Source organism: Amblyraja radiata, chromosome 6 (genome assembly GCF_010909765.2).
Source record: "Amblyraja radiata isolate CabotCenter1 chromosome 6, sAmbRad1.1.pri, whole genome shotgun sequence".
Lineage (NCBI taxonomy): Eukaryota > Metazoa > Chordata > Chondrichthyes > Rajiformes > Rajidae > Amblyraja > Amblyraja radiata.
Window position 1 is genome coordinate 90266140 of NC_045961.1, and position 20272 is coordinate 90286411.

Here is a 20272-nt window from a genome sequence, read left to right on the forward strand (position 1 = left end):
TTATCTATTTCCACGTGATGTGCTTTTGCGCACTGAATGGACAACATTGTTTGAGTCTATGTGCCGTCATTCTGTGCTTTGTGCCAGCTCTGTCTTTAGTTAGTTTAGTTTAGAGAATCAGCATGGAAACAGGCCCTTCGGCCCACCCAGTGCGTGCCGACCAATGATTCCCGCCCACTGACGCTATCCCACACACACTAGGGACAATTTACAATTATACCAAGCCAATTAGCCTACCAACCTGTACGTCTTTGGAGAGTGGGAGGAAACCGGAGATCCCGGAGAAAGCCCACGCAGGTCACACGGAGAACGTACAAACTCCATAAAGACAGCACCCTTAGTCGGGATGGAACCCTGGTCTCTGGCGCTGTAAGGCAGCAACTCTACCTCTGCGCCATCGTGCCACCCTTGTTCGACAGAATTGATAGTTAGGAGGTGCTTCAAAATAGCGATAAATCTGAGGCCAACATATCTGAGCAGTAATTCGACTGAAAGTCTTTGTTTAGATATTTTATTAAATACTTTATATGGACATTTTTGTTCTATTTAATTTGGAAAGACCACTTACCTTTTTTGATGCCTATCAGCTCATAGCTTGGCGCAACTGACAAGCAAGACTTACTGGACATAAACTCAGTGTACACCGTGGTTTGTGTATCTTGCTAAGATTGGAAAATCCTGCCAAGAGATTTTTATCGACATATTTTCAGAGTGAGGCCACTTATTTCGATTCAAAACCTGCTTTATCGAAATCCAGTGTTTCCCTGAGCAGAATCCACAGCTGCTGCCCACCGCAAACTGTTTCCCCTCTGTCCTCCAACACCTGTTTAAACTAGGATCAAGATTTAGAAATGGCCTGGCCCTGAGTTCCCTGCCAATGCTGCTGTAACAGCTATTGCCAAGCAGGTAACTTGGCTTTGGAGAGAAAGGAGAGATGGCGCAGTGGCGCAGGGCTAGAGTTGCTGCCTAATAATGCCCCTGTCCCACTTAGGAAACCTGAACGGAAACCTCTGGAGACTTTGCGCCCCACCCAAGGTTTCCGTGCGGTTCCCGGAGGTTGCAGGTGGTTGCCGGAGGTTGCAGGTAGTGGAAGCTGGTAGGGAGACTGACAAAAACCTCCAAACCTCGAGCAGGCGACTCCATGCAGCAAGCGTGACCTAAAGCCCGTAGCTGCCTCGACGCCGTACGCACGGAGGTGGAGTGAGTGACGTGAAGTTCAAGCGAAGTCCGACGGGCGTACGGCGTCGAGGCGGTGCGTACGGCGTCGAGGCGGCTGCGGGCCGGCGGGCCGTTGCTGCGCAGAATTTTTGAACCCGGTCAGTTTTTCAGAGCCCCACGCGATGTCGGGACCAGCTCCACACAACTCCATACAGCTCCGGCGATCGAAGTGGGACCGGCCCCGCGAGGCCGTACGGCTCAAGCGACCACGTTAGATCGCGCTTGCCGCGTGCAGGCGCATGCTGGTGGGACCAGCCCTTTAGGTCGCGCTTGCTGCATGGAGTCGCATGCTCGTGGGACAGGTCCTTTACCACAGTGCGCCAAACCTCTTGAATTTTTTTAAAGCTCATTCTCTCTTCAACAGGTTCTGACGCCATTATTCGACAGCACAAAGCTGCCTGTTTACGGATTACTGCCCTCCTTGCCTGTAAAGACCTTCTCTGGATTGGGACCAGTGCTGGTGTGGTGTTAACTCTATCCATTCCCCATGTCACTGCCAACACCACGTCACTCAGGATACCTTTAACGCCCATGGGATCGGCTCACGGACACACGGGACATGTTCGATTCCTCACGTCCATTGAGCTGCCCGAGATCTTTGATCTGACTTTCCAACCAGCAAGGGAGCCAGGCAAGTATATGTAGTTTTTTTTTAAAGATCTTTGCCCAAGTATTAGGGCTGTGGAAAAACTGCACTTTCTTTGTCTTTTTGTACATTCACTGCCTACAGCTTTCCATTTCTAAAGCATCTCTGCCCCAGATGTATGTTGAAGCTAACTCATTGGACGTATTTGAAATGGAGATAGATGATTATTTTTTAAAGATCTGAGAATTGATGATAATAAGGAATTAGCACAGAAGAGGTGTTGAGGCCCAGATAGGTCAGCCATGATCATATTGAATGGAAGAGCAGGTTGTCATTGCCTTGTACACCAAAATGCTGGAGAAACTCAGCGGGTGCAGCAGCATCTATGGAGCAAAGGAAATAGGCAACGTTTCGGGACGAAACCCTTCTTCAGACTGATGGGGGGTGGGCGGGGAGAATAAAGGAAAAAGGAGGAGGAGGAGCCGGAAGGCTGAGGGATGGGAGGAGACAGCCCGACAGCTCATTTGCTTGTGTTCTCATGCCATGAACTATATTCCTAGATCGGTGAAGTCTTTATCATCTATCTATCGTTATACTTATAAAACTCTGATCTTGGATGTGTATTTATTTGTGTGATGTTCGTGTGCGTTTCACATCTCCTCGAAAACACGACACGCTAACGGCGAACTTTTTACATATTCCGATAGAGTTTTACGCCATGATGTCAAAAATCGCCTTATTTGAACATTTCATGCATTATTTCTCGAGTTATTTATGAAAATGTTCAAAACTTTCAAATAACTTGGAAAATAAACGAGATGGTCTCGCTGATGACGTCACAATGGCTCTGCTCCTCGCGGCCTGCTGCCCTATGTTCCATGCACAGCGAGTGACATCAGTCCCCTCCCCCTTCCTCCCCCCTCCCCCTCCCCCTCCCAGTTCTTCAAAAGATGCAGAAAGAACGAGCAAGTGGGCTCTGTACTGCAGCTCCCGAGCGTTTCCATGGGCTTCCGAGGTCCCCTGAAGTCCCGATCGCTCATGAGCACTCCTTAGCGCTCACGAGGGCTTCTGAGGTCACGAGCGCTCACGAGCACTCACGAGCTTCCCGGCTTGCTTTTCCAGAACTTTCTCAACGGTCATTATATCACTTTGATGAACGAGGTTTAATGCTGACTTCCACATCTCTAAAGATAAGAGTCCAATTGAACTTAATTGTTTTGGTTTAACTTCGAAAATGTTGCCTTTTTTGTTCTTTAAAGACTTTCCGGTGTTTCACTTAACTGTACTAATTCTTAAAGATAACATTTAATTTCAAAGACAGCGCTTTTTAAATTTAATAATATACAACTAACATTGCTTTTCTTTGTTTGTTACTTCCCGGTTTTTTTCCGGTACTAATTTCTTTACAATTTTTCGCGGTTATTCACTCCGCGATTTTGACAGATTTTTTACTGCTCTCACTGGGCTCTCTGTCTCCCACCAATCCACCACCCCCTGGGCTCTCTCTTCCCCCCCCCCCCCCAACCCCCACCCCTGGGCTCTCTCTCCCCCTCCCCCCGGGCTTTCTTCACCCCCCCCCCAGGATCTCTTCCACCCCCCCCTCCTCCTCCCTCTCCCCCATCCCTCCACCCCCCTCCTCCCTTTCTCCCCCCCCCTCCTCTTGCTCCCCTTCCACAAAACCTCTAATTTCTTTTTATGTTCAATGTGTAATGTTAGATTGCTCAGCAGATGCATTCTATTTTGGTTCATTGATTCTTATTTTCAGAGCAGGATTGGCTTAAAGTACATCTAACATTGTTGATTGAACAATTGTGCACAGCACCTCCTAATGATGTCCGACCATCTACTTACCCTTCCAGGTCGGCCCAGCACAGGTGGGGAAAGGCTAGTCGGTTCACAGAAGCGGGACTCCGCAAGACGCCGATCGTCTGCCATTATTCCCTTGAAAACCAACCTGCTAGTGATCAGCGGAGGAGACGGGTATGAAGACTTCCGGCTTACCAACAGTAGTGAGACCGTCGGCCGAGACGATAGCACCAACCATCTGCTTCTGTGGCGCGTTTGAGAGGAATGAAGCAAGTCGTTGGCTACAAGACTACTGTTATTGTTTGTCTGCCAGTGTGCTGTGTCTAATGCTTGGGCATTGAGTCTCTGTGTGCATTGTTTGTATTTTACTGTACACAAGCAGGACCCCGAATGAATGATCAGCAGTCTTAAGACGTGTCTGCGAGCTATGAGGTGATCCGCCCTGAATTTTGGTTGCGATGTTATTTTCTTTGTCACCCAGTGTGTCGCGGATATGAAATGGTAGATGATCACGGGTATCTTTATGAATGAGCAGTGGAACGTGCAAGGATAGTCCATCTATCACCATCTCCGATTATTATGACTACCCATTAATGAAAAAAAAAAACATCACTGAGTTTGGAACGAATATGTAGCACAGTGTGTCACACGAGGTTGAGCACACACGAAGGCAGGAGATTGTGGGATTCACACTTTTGTACAGGACATCTTCATTTGTGACACGAGATCCCAGCGTTATCCCTTACCTTTGTTCCCAAAACTTGGCATCATCTTTGTAGCAGCAATCATGAGGAATCCACTTCATAGCTTCAAGGTGATGGCACTATGATTATGTTTCAAGTCACCGCCAATTAATAATTTCCACTGAGACCTTCGCCTGTGGCAACCTGTATAAAGACAGACTTGATGGTCTGCATGGATATTGTGACAGTGTTGTCGCGTTTGTTGTTTGAAATGAAGAGGCCTTTCAGGTCAGAAGACCTCAGTCAAATGTGTCATATTGATATGAATCACGAAATGGAGTGCATCGTGGGCATATGTGTATGTATTTACACATCTAAGACAAATGTTCGTGAACACCATTCTCAGTGAATCTGTGCATGAGAGAGAATTATGTTTGGACTATTAATCCCTTTTGGACACCACACAAATTTCTATGTGCTTACACTTTCAATCAGAGGACTGATCAACTGCATTGTATGTACCTCATTGTCTACCAACAGCTACAATGTACCGTAGAGTGAGTGAGTGAGTGTGTGCGCGTGTGTATGTGTGTGTGTGTCTCTGTACGTGCACTTGGTTGTGTTCTACTGCCTTCTTTGTAGAATGGAGCCAGTTTATATAGAAACCAGAGCGCGTGTGTAAAATGACAATGTGCAATATGTGGCCAAGACCTGGAGGACCATCAATTTTCAGAAACATTTAACCAGAGAACATTCAAACATTTTGCAGGAAGACCGGTTTAATTAGTGCCACATAAAAACCTCAATCTGCCAAAGGCCGCAATTATAGTCAAAGCTACCTTTTGGAAGGTAGATCTAGAAGGTGAACTGATATTGGTCCTCCTGTACAGTATTTATGTTTATTTTAACTTAGTTATCTTTCACAGCACTTAATTTATGCATTTATCTTTTTTTTTAAATATCTCTAGAAATTTGACAAAGTTTGTTTTACATTTTGTGGCTTAATCTAGTTGTTCATTCCGCGTGGCAAGATTTTGTTAAAGGAAGAGTTTGCTGAACTATGTGGATCTCGACCTTAGTTAATGGAATGTATGATATTTCCCTGGTACTGTACTCCCAGGCCCTCGTGCACTTCATTTCAGCTTCCCACCTTCACTAAAGCTGTAATAAAAGTGCAGTTACCTTGCGAGATGTTTGGTCTTAACTCAGCTCAACGCAGGAAATTCTAGAACAATGAATGATTGGGTTGATGAAAAGTGCGTATCCAAAACTTCACAATCCCCCCCCCCCCCTCTTTACTGGTGATGGCCCTTTGTGCATTTCTGGCACTGACGGTTTTTAATTAATAATGCAAAAGGACATGCCACGAAGTCTGGTTCATCTTATGTCATTGTGAGAGGACGACCTTGAGGGTCAGAGATACTGAGATTCCAAGGTGTCGCAAGTAGGCAATTTGACTCCATTGCTGATGTCAACATGCCTTTGGCATTGGCCTAGATTCCTGGCAATCCTTTGCAGGTCTACACCACGCCAAATACTCATCTGAAACCTCGTCCTTCATTGCAATCACATGAAATGAAATGGACTTCTTTGGTACTTTCCCAACACTAAAGCTTAGCGCCTGGGCTGTGAAGACAATAATTTAGCGTAATAGCCGTTTATTTATATTCAGTGAATTGGAAGTGAAGCCGTTTAGATGTGTGGTATGTAATTAGGCGTTTCCGATGTTGGGTTTTCATCCAGTAATTATCCCTTCATAGATAAATTGCAAAAGATTAAGGTTAAAATTTGGAAATGGCGACTGTGTTTTTAGTCTGATGCTTCACATCTGTCACCTCCATCCCTTCCCCAATAGCTCTTCCACTGTCACCCCACCCCTATGCCCTCCCATTTCTTGTCCACTGTGTTTACAAAGTACACTTAACCTGTTCTATGTGCTGATGAATGGCACAAGCATGGAGTACACCTTTAAATGCATGTAGCACGTTACATGGTCCTTGTAAGTGGGGGTCCAATAATCAGTACATAATTCTTTGTGCTCAACTCCAGTCACGATACTATAGCTCACTTAAAGTTCGTTACTCCAAAATCATTTCACTGATTAAATGTGATTTTTTTTTTTCCTTCGTACAAAGTTTTAATTTTGCATCCCAAAAAAATAGTATTGCCTACCAAATGGTCTTACCTGATTAAGAAAAGCCAAAGATTAGAAGACGTGTACGGCACGTAATGAATGTTCTTTTCTCCTCTGTTTACTTTCCAAAGTTATTTTTACAAAAACAGGTCACAGGTTTACAAAAACAGGTCAGGCAGCAAATCACAGGTTTTCAATATTTAAAATAAATGTTTAAAGCTAAAATACTTTTAATGCTAAAACGGAAAAAAAAAACTTTTAGACAGTTCTTGACACCGGGATTAACTCCACACAAACAGGGTGAGATCACTAGGGATTTTACATCATTGAAGAATGCAGTTTAAGTGTGAGGGGAAAATTCTTTCCTCCTCACCCTTTCCTTGGTTTCTTATAAATGGGTTGACATCAAACAGTAGGAGAATGCATTGCAATAATATTGTGGGACCCAGCAGCATGGGAACAAGGGTTCTGGTAATGAATGCACCATTTTATACCTGAGATAGTAAAATTGGTTTGATGGCCCTGTGTTACTCAATGTAGTAATAGCCAAATTCTAATCAGTACCTACAAGGAGTGTGTTCTGCTGTTTGCAGTGCATGCATTGAGCCCAGTTAAATCAGTGGGCTGCCATGTTTAAAACAATATTTTATCCACTTTAGAGAGTTTCAAGAAATTCAGTCTTTTATACGTGCAGATCAAACCATTGAAGTACTGTGACTCTGACTCATGTTGGATTTTAGTCAGTGCTTGGTTGATGTGCAAGAGTTGCCAATTTTAAGACGTGTATGCAGTGTCCATTGGCCTATTCAGAATTGCATCGTGTCCCCACCACATTCATGGAGCTTCGCCATTAAAAAAAAATTGACCTCTGCAATTGGAAATGGTTATTTTAAACCAAGAAATAAAATTGCCTTATGAATATTCTGAGCTTGATAGAAGTCCCCATTGGTTTTGTGGTATTATGTTTGTGAACAGTGGGAATGTTTTGTGCTGCTAATTAAACTAATAGTGTTCTGAATAGGGTGGAATCCTGAATTATATTTACAATCGAAGTCTTAAGATCACACAGCTGGAACATTTTTGAATATGTGTGATGCACAGCCCATGTTGGACCATGGCTGTGTGAATTTGTTTTAGGAACAGTAGATGTGGGTAGAAATAAGCATGTTGATAGATTATGTGTTTTACACATTTTGTATCGATGCAACATCATTTCTAGAAATGCAGACAGTTCTCAACTACAGGATTAACTCCAAACAAACATGGTGGGATCATCGGGGACTTCACATCGCTGAAAAAATGCAGTGTAAGTGTAGCATTATCTACCATAACACTAGCCTACTGATATCCTTTAATCACACTGCATAAAGAATTCCTCACATACCACTCACACAATGGTACAGAAAACTGCTTGACCTTTACTTCTCTTTAAGTTTCTTCCGCTAGTGAAGCAATGTTTGCACAAATGTTTGCTGATGATGCTGATGTTTCCTCCCAGAATGTTTACACATCATGAGGGGGAAAAAAGCTTTTGGCCTATGGTGATATCCGGGACTTTTAAAATGTCTTGAGTAGGTTGGGGTGGTGTGGAGCTGGAGTGAGTTCAATAAAGTTAATGTAATGAGATCAAAGGAGACTGCATCAGTCTAAAGTTCTGGTCACTGACTTAGTGAAGGCAGAGCTCCAACTGCCTAGTATAAACAGTGAATTATAAAGTGCCTAGACTAATGTTAGATGTGCAATTAAACGGATCAACAAATTAATGGGAATTATGTCAGCTGTAAATTATTTTAAGAGAATCCAGTAATGTAAGCCAGAAAAATGATCTCATGGATTATTTAAAACATATTTTATATGGTGCTGAAGGACTTCGAAGAGAGAACTGATATTTAGATTGGAGAAAAGTTTTCAGTTCAAGTAAAAAATTGAAAGGAAATACTGAGTGGCTGTAAAATTGGAGGGTCAACAGATGTGCCCAAATGTTTGTGGCATGCATCAGAATTAAGAAGTTTGTTGAAATTTATAACAGGAGATTGAATCACTAAAATGTCAATTTCTGTGGTATTTACATTTCTGCTTCTAAAACTTCTATGAAGTTATATCAACCAAGAGGAGAAAGAGGGGTGTTTGGGACGTCAGGGTGTGGCCATGTGGATTGTCAAAAATCACACTACAGAAACTTTCTGTTTTTCAGCAGCTGTTACCAACCACATGCTGAAACCTGTGTAAGAAGGAACTACAGATACTGGTTTACAACAAAAAATGAACACAAAATGCTGGTGTAACTCAGCGGCTCAGGCAACATCTCTGGAGAAAAGGAATAGATGACGGTTCAGGTCGAGTCTGATGAAAGGTTTCATCCCGAAACGTCTACTATTCCTTTTCTCCAATGATGCTGCCTGACCCGCTGAGTTACTCCAGCATTTTGTGTCTACATGCTGAAACTTAACTGACTGGATCAAGGCCCATGAAGCACTGCTCTTACAACAATGGCATTTCAGTTCATTGAGTGCAGCTTAAATAACACAGTTTTGGGGTGGAGTGGGAGATTCATCAGAACTTAAAGAGGTAAATTACAACGTGTTGGGGCTTCTATAAACAGTTAAGGAAATTGTGGGTTGAGCAAGTTGAGTTGTTTGACTTTCGCTAGTGGAGAATCCAAGCAAAGACAGTGTAGTCTTAAAATTAGAATGAAAGAAAATAAAGACTATCAGATATCTGAAATGCTCTCACTCTTTGGAGATGAGGCTAAATTTTGGTTTTGTGAGTGAAATAGATAGACTTTTAAAATTTAGCAAGAGATATGCATCAGGGGAGGTTTAATAGTAGAACGGGCTTAGGATTGTAGTCCATTTCTGATGCCGCCAACTTTAAATGCCCTGGCTGGGCGTGTTCCCAAAATCCATTAGTATGTCTACAGAATGAGAGCAGATTGCTGTGGGTGATGTTTTGCGGTGACTAGTGAAACAGGACCGCAGGTAACAAAGAAACAGTGGGTTGCTATGGGTTAAAAGAATGAACTGTTTATGCTTGTTAATTGGGTAGGGCCTAGAGTTAGAAGGAAAGAACATATAGTATGTACAGTTGCAAAGAAAACATGGCAATGGTCTAAATATAGATCCAGAATGAATTCTGGATGTTGAAACCAAATGAATCCTCCAGTTCTAATGCAGTATGGTTCTCCCTGTTTACAGATGGAAGTTCTGAACTAGAATGAAGACCTCAGTGAAGATGGTATTAAATTTTACAAATTAGAATATAGCACGTGAGCATATAGAACATTTGTAAAATTGCAATTTCCCCAATGGAAGGTGACTTAGGAGAGCAGGGAGATCTGAAAGATATCTGTCAGAACGTCTTTGAGGTGTTCTGACATGTACTAACCTGAAGTATGCCACCACTTGAGGTTTAATTAGAGCTGGAAGAGTTTGTAAGACTTGTTTGTAAGAATAAAATGGCTTGTAGGAAGTGGGTCAGTGGAAGTGTGGAAAATAGAAGGTGATTCCTTGGTAGCAGAGAGGATAATTTAGGGAAGGCTTGGACATCCCTTGTGAGGATGTCTCCATAAATAATGAAATACACTTATCTTGAAGGGCTCTTCTGCCCATCACAATCGCAAAAGCTCCTTCACTCCTGACTAAGCAAAGACTGTAGGCAAATCCCAATGATATCGTTGGATTCACATCTGCATATTTAAACCAAGTACAAGGTGTCTTTTTTGAGATATCCTTGATGTTTTCAATTTTTTAAAGTATTGATTGAATATCATCATCTGAGCCTTGGATTGTACACCCACCCTTCGAACGTACAGTTAAATAATAGTTGCTAGTCCACTGTGTCTCTTCCGGAAGGCTGACGCTGACTGTGTTCACCATGCTCAAAAGTACCATTATTGCTTTCATGCACGCACTGTATTAAGACATATCTGACTAAGTAGCAAATATCACTGCAAAAGAATTAAAGACCTTTAAGTTGAAAAAGGTGTGTAAAAGAAATGCACCAGATTTGAGAAAAAAAAACACTTGAGTAGATGTATTTCTTGTTCCTACGTATGGAGAGCTTACTTTAATATAGTGCCAAACTGCCTGGGGTTGCTTTATAAGTCTCAATTTGGACCCACAGCACACTTCAGTGGCATTTACCTAGAGCTATTGCCAGTGTGGCCACTCATGCACCTCTCATCAGGAAGGTTAGCTTTATTGGTTTCTCAGTAAAGTCAAAGATTGCCATTGTTATACCAAGTGGCAGAGCCCCTTTAGAACCAAATGGACCAGTAAAGTGGAATTCATGAGGCATGAGAAATAATTAGTGTTAAGGGATGGCACTACTGCTCTAAACACCTCACTGTATTTCTATTCACATTCTCTTCATACAGTTGCAAGTCTCTTTTAAGTGTTGATTGAACGAATAAACGTTAACTCTTTCATCAACCATTCTATGTTGGCCGATTGTCAAGGGTAGCAGTATCTTCAATGTTGTGTCAATTTGATATTAATTAGGGTATCGCTTTGTAATCATCAGCCTGCACTGAAATTAACAATCCATTCACTCACCCTGCGCTGAGTTCAAGAACTAATAGTAAAACAAACCATGATATAAAATTATACGCCGAAAGAGAAGAAAAGTTTGTTTCTTCAGAGTGCGAATTGCTTGGGCAATGGGAGAAGCCACCTTTTGAGTATTGTAAATAATGGTACATATTTCCTCCTCTGTACATACTGTTCTCAGTCTTTAATTGTTGATATGAATTTAATGGCATATTTTTATATACGTTTAAGTTTCACTGGTACAAATACTGTTGGGCCAGGACATTTAAATTATAACTACTACAGTACTTGGAAAACTTTTATTCTGACCCATTAAAAGTCAAGTGAGGTTGTCATGTTTATCACGTATTCCTGTTACGTTTTGTCACTGTGGGATCTTTGTTATTAAAGTTCACTGGTGTCAGATATTTACATTGTGTAGAAGTGTGCTTTATTTCCGCTGATCTTTTATATAAAAATATAACGTAGAGCGGCCAAATTTCGGGAGAAAACGCATGCAGTTTTTATTTTATGAAACAGTTATCTTTATTTAATAGCAATTCATTGTTTTGTTGGCATCACTGGCAAGACCAGCATTTGATTGACATCCCTAATTCCCCTTGAGAAGACACAGAGTGCTGTGGTACCTCAACAGGTCATGCAGCATCTCAGGAGAACATGGATAGGTGATGTTTCGGGGTCAGACTGGGTCTGAAGAAGTGTTCCGATCCGAAATGCTGCCTATCTGTGTTCTCCTGAAATGCTGCCTGACCCGCTGAGCTACTCCAGCACTCATTTTTAAACCAGCATCTACAGTTCCTTGTTCTGACCCTAGTTTCATTCAGGTGTTGTAAGCCTTTTGCATCATTGCAGTTTTGGTGTGGAAGGCCCTCCAGCACCATTGTGGAGCAGAGAGTTACAGTATAAGATTGAACTAGGGGGTGATATATTAATAAGACAGGATGGTCTGAAACTTAGAGAGGCACTTGCAAGTGATGACGTTCCCATGTGCCTGTTGCCCTTGTCCCTGCTCCATACAGCTGTGCTGCTGCATCCTGTGGCACTATGGACAAAATAAAATTGCAAGTTTAGTAAATAGTGATTTATCATTTCGAAATTAATGAAAATTGGTAGATAGATGGAAGATAGAATGCCTTTATTGTCATTCAAACAAATAGAGGTTTGAACGAAATTTTGTTCCCTGCAGTCATAACATAACACACAATTAGCACAGTTTCACACAAACATCCATCACAGTGAATCTCCAAACACCTCCTCACTGTGATGGAAGGCAAAAGTCTTATCTCTTCCCTGTTTGTTCTTCTCCCGCGTTGAGGCGATCGAGGCTCTTGATGTTGAAGCCCCCGGCGGGCGATGGTAAGTCCCGCGGCCGATTAAGCCGCACCGGGCGATGTAAGGCCCTGCAACGGGCCGATTCAAACCCCGCGATTCGCGGCGGGCGAAGTTACAGTTGCGGGAGCTCCTGAAAATTGGTCTCCCACCAGGGACCTGCGAGCTCCCGATTTTACCGCCCACAGGGCCTGCGGCCGAAGCCTCCGAAGCTCCGCAGTTGGGTCGTAGCCGCCGTGCCGATTCTTTACAAAAGTTATGCATTTAACGCTTAAAGTATAGGTTTAGGTTTATTATTAGTATAGATTATTGGCGGCATGGTGGCGCAGTGGTAGGGTTGCTCCCTTGCAGCGCCAGAGACCCGGGTTTATTCCCGACTATGGGTGTTGTCTGTAAGGAATTTGTACGTTCGCCCCGTGACCACGTAGGTTTTCTACGAGATCTTCGGTTTCCTCCCACACTCCAAAGACATAGAGGTTTGTAGGTTAATTGGCTTGGTGTGTGTAAATTGTCCCTAGTGTATGTAGGGTAGTGTTAATATGCGGGGATTGCTGGTCGGCGTGGACCCGGTGGGCCAAAGAGCATGTTTCCGCACTGTATCTCTAAACTAAAACTAAATTATTGTCACGTGTATTGATGTAAAGTGAAAAGTTTTGTTTTATATGCTGTGCAAACTGATCGGATATACTATACATAAATACAATCAAATTAAACTCATTTGCCATTGAAAACAAAAGGGTCACTGCTGGAGTAACTCAGCAGGTCAGGCAGCTTCTCTGGAGGACACGGATAGGTGCCGTTTCGGGTCAGGACTCTTCTTCAGACCTGCTGAGTTACTACGGACAGCGGGTGTTGTCTGTGTGGAATTTGCACGGTCTCCCTGTGACCTTTTTAGTAAACTAGCATCTTCAGTTCCTTTTTTTTAATCATTTGCCGTTGATCCTCATGGTGGTTTCATCAGAAATGTTCAAAAGAGGGGCACAGAGAGTGTGGAGTTTATTCTTATGAATCGAACTTCATGCTGCAATGTTGGTGAAAGGCATCAGTCGTTCACTATCAGCAGTGGAAAAGCAAGCAGTGTGAAGTAATTTGAATCCTCCTAACCACCCACCCCTTACTCAGTGCAGCAGCGAAGTTAACAGATCATCCATTCATGCCCATTTGCTATTTTATTGCTGATGGTGGTGAGATCTTCATGTAATGGGCTAATTGGCAGTCTGCGGTGTTACTATGGTCCTGATGGAATTATGACTGGGCTTTCAGCTAGGATACAACTGCAGTTTTCCCAGTGGGCTGGAACAAGTTGGCAGCAGATGAGAAGGATGATGTGCAGTATAATGTGGATAAATGTGAGGTTATCCACTTTGATGGCAAAAACAGGAAAGTAGACTATTATCTGAATGGTGGCAGATTAGGAAAAGGGGAGATGCAACGAGACCTGAGTGTCATGGTATCACCAGTCATTGAAAGTGGGCATGCAGGTGCAGCAGGCAGTGAAGAAAGCGAATGGTATGTTGGCATTCATAGCAAAAGGGTTTGAGTATAGGAGCAGGGAGGTTCTACTGCAGTTGTACAGGGTCTTGGTGAGACCACACCTGGAGTATTGCGTACAGTTTTGGTCTGTGGAAAGACATTCTTGCCATAGCGGGAGTGCAGAGAAGGTTCACCAGACTGATTCCTGGGATGTCAGGACTTTCATATGAAGAAAGACTGGATAGACTTGGCTTGTACTCGCTAGAATTTAGAAGATTGAGGGGGGATCTTATAGAAATGTACAAAATTCTTAAGGGGTTGGACAGGCTAGATGCAGGAAGATTGTTCCCGATGTTGGGGAAGTCCAGAACAAGGGTCACAGTTTAAGGATAAGGGGAAATCTTTTAGGACCGAGATGAGAAAACCATTTTTCACACAGAGAGTGGTGAATCTGTGGAATTCTCTGCCACAGAAGGTAGTTGAGGCCAGTTCATTGCCTATATTTAAGAGTGAGTTAGATGTGGCCCTTGTGGCTAAAGGGATCAGGGGGTATGGAGAGAAGGCAGGTACTGGCACCTATTTTCTATGTTTCTATGAAGAAACCTCCTGCCCCTCTCTGACCACCTTTCAGCCCCCCAACTCTCTTAGACATCCTTCTCAAAAAAGTACATTTACTTTCAAGCCAGGAGCTTACATTCCAGATCGGGGCTGCATTGAAATTAACTCTGGGTATTACAGTTGTACTCAGACCTAACGTTTCAGGCCATTGCCCACCTTGCCTTAACCAGCCTGGCTTTTCCCAGAACCAAAACTGTGAGAGAACACGATTCCATGAAGGGGGCGTGACTGTAGGGGTGGATGGAAATGTAAAACACAGACTGCAATATCTCAAATAAAAACTGATTTTTTAAAAGAAATTCAGCATCTATGGCACAGTGGTACATCTGTAGAGTTGCTGCCTCACAGCACCAAAGACCCGACTTCAAGTCTGACAAAAATAAAAAGATGGGTAAGATAGACTGACAACATATCATGACAGTGTCACAGTAGCCACATTGAAAATCTAACTCTGGCAATAAATAAGAATTTTGGTCCAAAGAACAAAATAGCTGGCGCTATGTTCTTGTCACCTCCACACTCATATATTCCACTGCATTCCTGTTTTACCCTAGAGAGACTTCCATTTATCCAAATCCTGCTGCCTATTTTCTAACCCTTGTCAGGACCCCATCATTGATTAACACCAAGCTTACTTATCGGTTCCCAGTCAAACAAAGTCTTTATGTCAAAGGTACACAAAAAAGTTGGAGAAACTCAGCGGGTGCAGCAGCATCTATGGAGCGAAGGAAATAAACTTGTGTTCTGTGCAAGATTCCAGCATCCGCAGTTCCTTGTGTCCTATTCTCCCAGAGATTAGTATAAATGGGTACTAATCAGGGCAGATGGATGGGGTTGGGTGGAGGACCTGTTTCTGTACCATATTATGACTATGACTCTTGTTTTGAAATCCTTCCAATGCTTTGCTCCCTTATGCCTCTCAAAAGACCTCCCCCCTTCCAGTCCTCGAAGGTAGCTTAGTTTAGAAATACAGTGGGGAAACAGGCCCACCGAGTCTGCGCCGACCAGTGATCCCCGTACACTACTACACCATACACCACCTCATAGATACCCTCCCCAATTTCACAATATCCAACATCATAAGATAAACATTTTAGTTTTTGTGAATGGTTTTGTCCAAATTTTATTAAAATCAATGTGGACTTTACATAACAGAAAAGAGAGTTGAGTACATCACAGACAGATTGACTCACTTTTGTTAACAGGAAAATTCAAGTTGTCATTCTCATGTGTTTGTGATGTTAATTGTTGGCTGGATATTTCTGGGTCTCTGTAAGAATCCTCCACCAAATAGCAAGACTACTTGGCAATGGTGCAAAATAGATCACAGCTTTGATGCCATTTCCAGGCAGTGGTGCCCCCTTCTGGAAGTAGGGCTCATATTGTTGTAGAGTCATACAGCACAGAGACCTTTCAGCCCACTAAGATCATGACAGCCCATTTACTTATCTCTATTAATCCCACTTACCAGCACTTGATCTGTACACTTTAATGTCCTTGTTAATTATGTGGTCAGGAAGGTGACCTTCGTTTGGGTAAACATAGAAACATAGAAAATAGGTGCAAGAGTAGGCCATTCGGCCCTTCGAGCCTGCACTGCCATTCAATATGATCATGGCTGATCATCCAACTCAGTATCCTGTACCTGCCTTCTCTCCATACCCCCTGATACCTGTAGCCACAAGCGCCACATCTAACTCCCTCTTAAATATAGCCAATGAACTGGCCTCAACTACCTTCTGTGGCAGAGAATTCCACAGATTCACCACTCTCTGTGTGAAAATTTTTTTTCTCATCTCGGTCCTAAAAGATTTCCCCCTTATCCTTAAACTGTGACCCCTAGTTGTGGACTTCCCCAACATCGGGAACAATCTTCCTGCATCTAGCCTGTCCAACCCCTTAAGAACTTTGTAAGTTTCTATAAGATCCCCCCTCAATCTTCTAAATTCTAGCGAGTACAAGCCAAGTCTATCCAGTCTTTCTTCATATGAAAGTCCTGACATCCCAGGAAACAGTCTGGTGAACCTTCTCTGTACTCCCTCTATGGCAAGAATGTCCTTCCTCAGATTAGGAGACCAAAACTGTACACAATCTCCAGGTGTGGTCTCACCAAGACCCTGTACAACTGCAGTAGAACCTCCCTGCTCCTATACTCAAATCCTGAATTATTTTTTCTCTGGAGTGTAACAGGTTGAGATGTGAGCTTATGGAGATTTATAAAATCATGAGAGACAAATAATAGGTGAATAGGCATTGTACTATCGCCAGGGTAGGCGGATCCAGAATTAGAGTGCGTGGGTTTAAGGTTAGAGGGGAAGGATTTAGAAGGGACGTGAGAGGCTTAACATAGAGGCTGCCGCATAATGGAACGAGCTATCAGAGTAAGTGGTGGAGGCAGATACAATTAGAAACATTCAAAAGACAAGTACATGGATGGGAAGATTTGGCGGGATTCGGGCCAGGCACAGGGAAGCAGGACCAGCTCAGTTAGGCAACTTGATCGGCATGGGTGAGCTGTGCTAAAGGGCCTGTTTTCATGCTGCATAGCTACATAATTATGTGACTCTAATTTTCATTTCACCTCATTGATTGTGTAGAAGATTGATGCGAGTAAATTAATTATTATATGATCTACAAGTGGAATTGTGAAAATGAATGAAATAAATAGTTCCTTTTCCAGGACTCATTTTGTACTGCTCTATTTTGCCACTTGAGGGCAACAGTAGATGATCTAAAAATCATTGTCTGGAAATATGCATCCATTCGTACACATTTTTCAAATGCAGACCATGCATGAAGTGATTTAACTTGGGTTAGATCACACTTACGATCAGCTCAAATTAACCTAATTTAATCAATGCAACCAGTCAGCACACTGGTTGACCTAGGTAGCATATTAGTACATGAGAATGACTCAACCAGCCCAGCTCAAACTACACTATACACATCATGAGTATATGGACCCAAGGTCAATCCGGGAGAGCTAACCTACAGTCTTACCTTTAGTATTAGGCAATACAACTTGCTTTCTAGCACTTCCATCACCAACTCTGGCTGCGGGTCTGTGCTAATGGTGCAGAGATGGGAAACCAAAGGAGCCCTGAATTTAATGCCATCACGTCAAATCAGGTGAAGGAAACCAGAAGATTATCATTTCCCACCCCACCATACCTGCCGAACCAAAACTCTTTTATGGTGAATCTTGACTGGGAGTACTGGTGGGGGACAGTAGCACTGAAAATATGGTTTTCTTTGCTACTATCCCTCCCCGTTAGATTGCAACCTTGTCGTGATCGGGGAGCTTGTGTGTCTCAGTGACCTGTAGAGCTATGCCAGCGGGAGATTCGTCTCCTGTTAGGGTCTCCCATGCTGGACAGGTCGAAGGGTAGAGGCGACACAAAGAGCGATCCACTGGTCCTCCAGGTTGGAAGTTGAACACAGGGCTAACAACCCTGTCTTGTAAAACAAATACGTCACGGAAACAGCAACTGAAGGAATCAATAAGGACCTTTGTTACTGCCCTACATGCCAGGAGGCATAATAGGCAGTAAGTAAGTTTGCTACTATCCAGCAAATTGGACTTGTTACCAATCCATTTGCTTGTTGCTGAAAGTAAAGGCAGACTTCCATCCATCATGCGGATGGTGGGCGTATGGATCGAGCTGCCAGAGGAGGTAGTTGAGGCTGGGACTATCCCATCGTTTAAGAAACAGTTGGGCAGGTACATGGATCGGACAGGTTTGGAGGGTAATGGACCAAACGCAGGCAAATGGGACTAGGGGAGCTGGGACATTGTTCGCCGAAGGGCCTGTTTCCACTTTGTATTAATCTATGACTGTGACTCTAAGTCCTCTAGTTTTCCACCCTGTCTCCCATCCTGTATCCACTCCTTTTAAGAGCTTCCCTAAAAAGCACAACAATCATTAACATTTTTATCACTGCTCACATATCGTCTTCCTTGGCATTAACGTTGTGTAGATTGGAAGTGGTTGGAGTTATAATTTTTACAAGAAATTACAGAATGGGCTAAACTTCTAACAGCCTAAGTAGAATTGAATGGGCAAACAGGGCAAACAAACTTGGGCATAAATATTCCCTGGAATGAAACTATCCAAGAGCAGTTAACTGGTAGGAAGCCATGTGTGAAATTTGTATCAGGTACACTGTGTGAAGCTGGTAGAGTGCAGTGAAGATGTACAAGGGAGTTGCCAAACTCAAAGACCTGAGCAATAGGGAGAGATTGGGCAAGGTAGGACTTCATTCCTTGGAGTGCAGGAAGCTAAGGGATGATCTTATAGATTAGTGTAAAATCAAGAGGGGAATAGTTAGGGTGAATGCACAATCTTTTACCCAGCGTATGGGAATCACAAATTAGAGGACATGGGTTTAAGTGAGAGGGGAAAGTTTTAATAGGAATCTGAGCGGCAACTTTTTCACTGGTTATATGGAATGAGCTGCCAGAGGAGGTAGATGAGGCATGTATTATAACACCATTTAAAAGACACTTAGAAAAGTACATGACTATGGGCCAAATGCGGGCAAGTAGGACTAGCTTAGATGGGGCATCATGGTCGGTATAGGTGAGTTGGGCCGAAGGGCTTGTGTCTGTGCTGTGTGACTATGATTATCTGAATGCTCTTCTGCATTGTGATACGGCCATGTTTCTGGCACAAGCGCTGAGGTCCAATTTAACCTCCAATAGGGCCCACCAGTGGCGGGATAATCAGCTCACTGTTACTGCCGGCCATGGTCCTTCGTACAGAATAGACCAAAGCTGATTCAGATGACTAAGCCACTGGTTTTGGATAATAGTCAACTAAAGGGCCTGTCTCACTAGGACGTCATTTGCGCGTCACGCAGATGGTGGGCGAAGATTTTGTACATTCCAAAATCCTGGGGCGCGCGTCACTGCCTACGTCACCAAACTCCATGCGTGCGTAATGCGCACCATGCGTCGTGAGTCGTGACGCGTAAATGATGTTGCATAAATGACGCGCAAATGACACCCGTGGGACAGGCCCTTAAGTAATAAGAAGTGGATTCCATTAAAACACAACTGCAACATTCCACAGTACACAAAAATGCTGGAGAAACTCAGCGGGTGCAGCAGCATCTATGGAGCGAAGGAAATAGGCGACGTTTCGGGCCGAAACCCTTCTTCAGACTGATAGGGGGTGGGGGGGGAGAAGGAAGGAAAAAGGGAGGAGGAGGGGCCCGAGGGCGGGGGAATGGGAGGAGACAGCTCGAGGGTTAAGGAAGGGGAGGAGACAGCAAGGGTTAGCAAAACTGAGAGAATTCAACATTCATGCCATCCGGACGCAAGCAACCCAGACGGAATATGAGGTGCTGTTCCTCCAATTTCCGGTGTTGCTCACTCCACAACTGCAACATTCCACAACTGAGCTGGTATGGTTCCTCTCATCTAAATTAAAATTACTTGTATATTTGGTAGAGTTAGTGAGGCAAAAGTTGTAATATCAGGCGGGTAGTAAGTTTAATATGCCAGGGTACTTAATATCTCCATAACCAAAGGTCTTGGGGCCCTATATCAAATGTGCACCACTGGTCGATCTCAAGTTATTTTAAGCTGCAAGGCCACAAATGGCCCCGACCTCGGGTGTTTCACAGAGGAAGAGGACTTAACTTTCTGGTGCCTTTCCCCACAGTGGAAATTTTGATTCTGCTGTGGGGGGACGTTTGTGTTGAACTCTATAATGTGTTGTGTTCATTTTCTTTATTTTTTAACCTTTTTCTATGGTTTGTATGGAAACCTATTATCTATTTTATGTAAAGCACTTTGGTGTCAATGCGAGTTGACTTAAAATATGCTATATAAATAAAACTTACTTACTTACTTACTTATCTGAAGTAGATAGAG

At 43.3% G+C, this 20272-nt stretch overlaps 1 protein-coding gene across 1 annotated transcript in view; it reads left to right on the top strand.

Annotated features, from left to right (window-relative positions):
• The window catches only part of arhgef17 (Rho guanine nucleotide exchange factor 17), a 409506-nt gene extending 402228 nt beyond the window's left edge, over positions 1 to 7278 (top strand). The window contains exons 20-21 of the mRNA XM_033023172.1: positions 1583 to 1849; positions 3664 to 7278. Coding sequence (XP_032879063.1) covers positions 1583 to 1849; positions 3664 to 3869 — 473 coding nt within the window. The 3' untranslated portion in view covers positions 3870 to 7278. The remainder of the gene's footprint in view (positions 1 to 1582; positions 1850 to 3663) is intronic.
• Positions 7279 to 20272: the final 12994 nt, after the last annotated feature.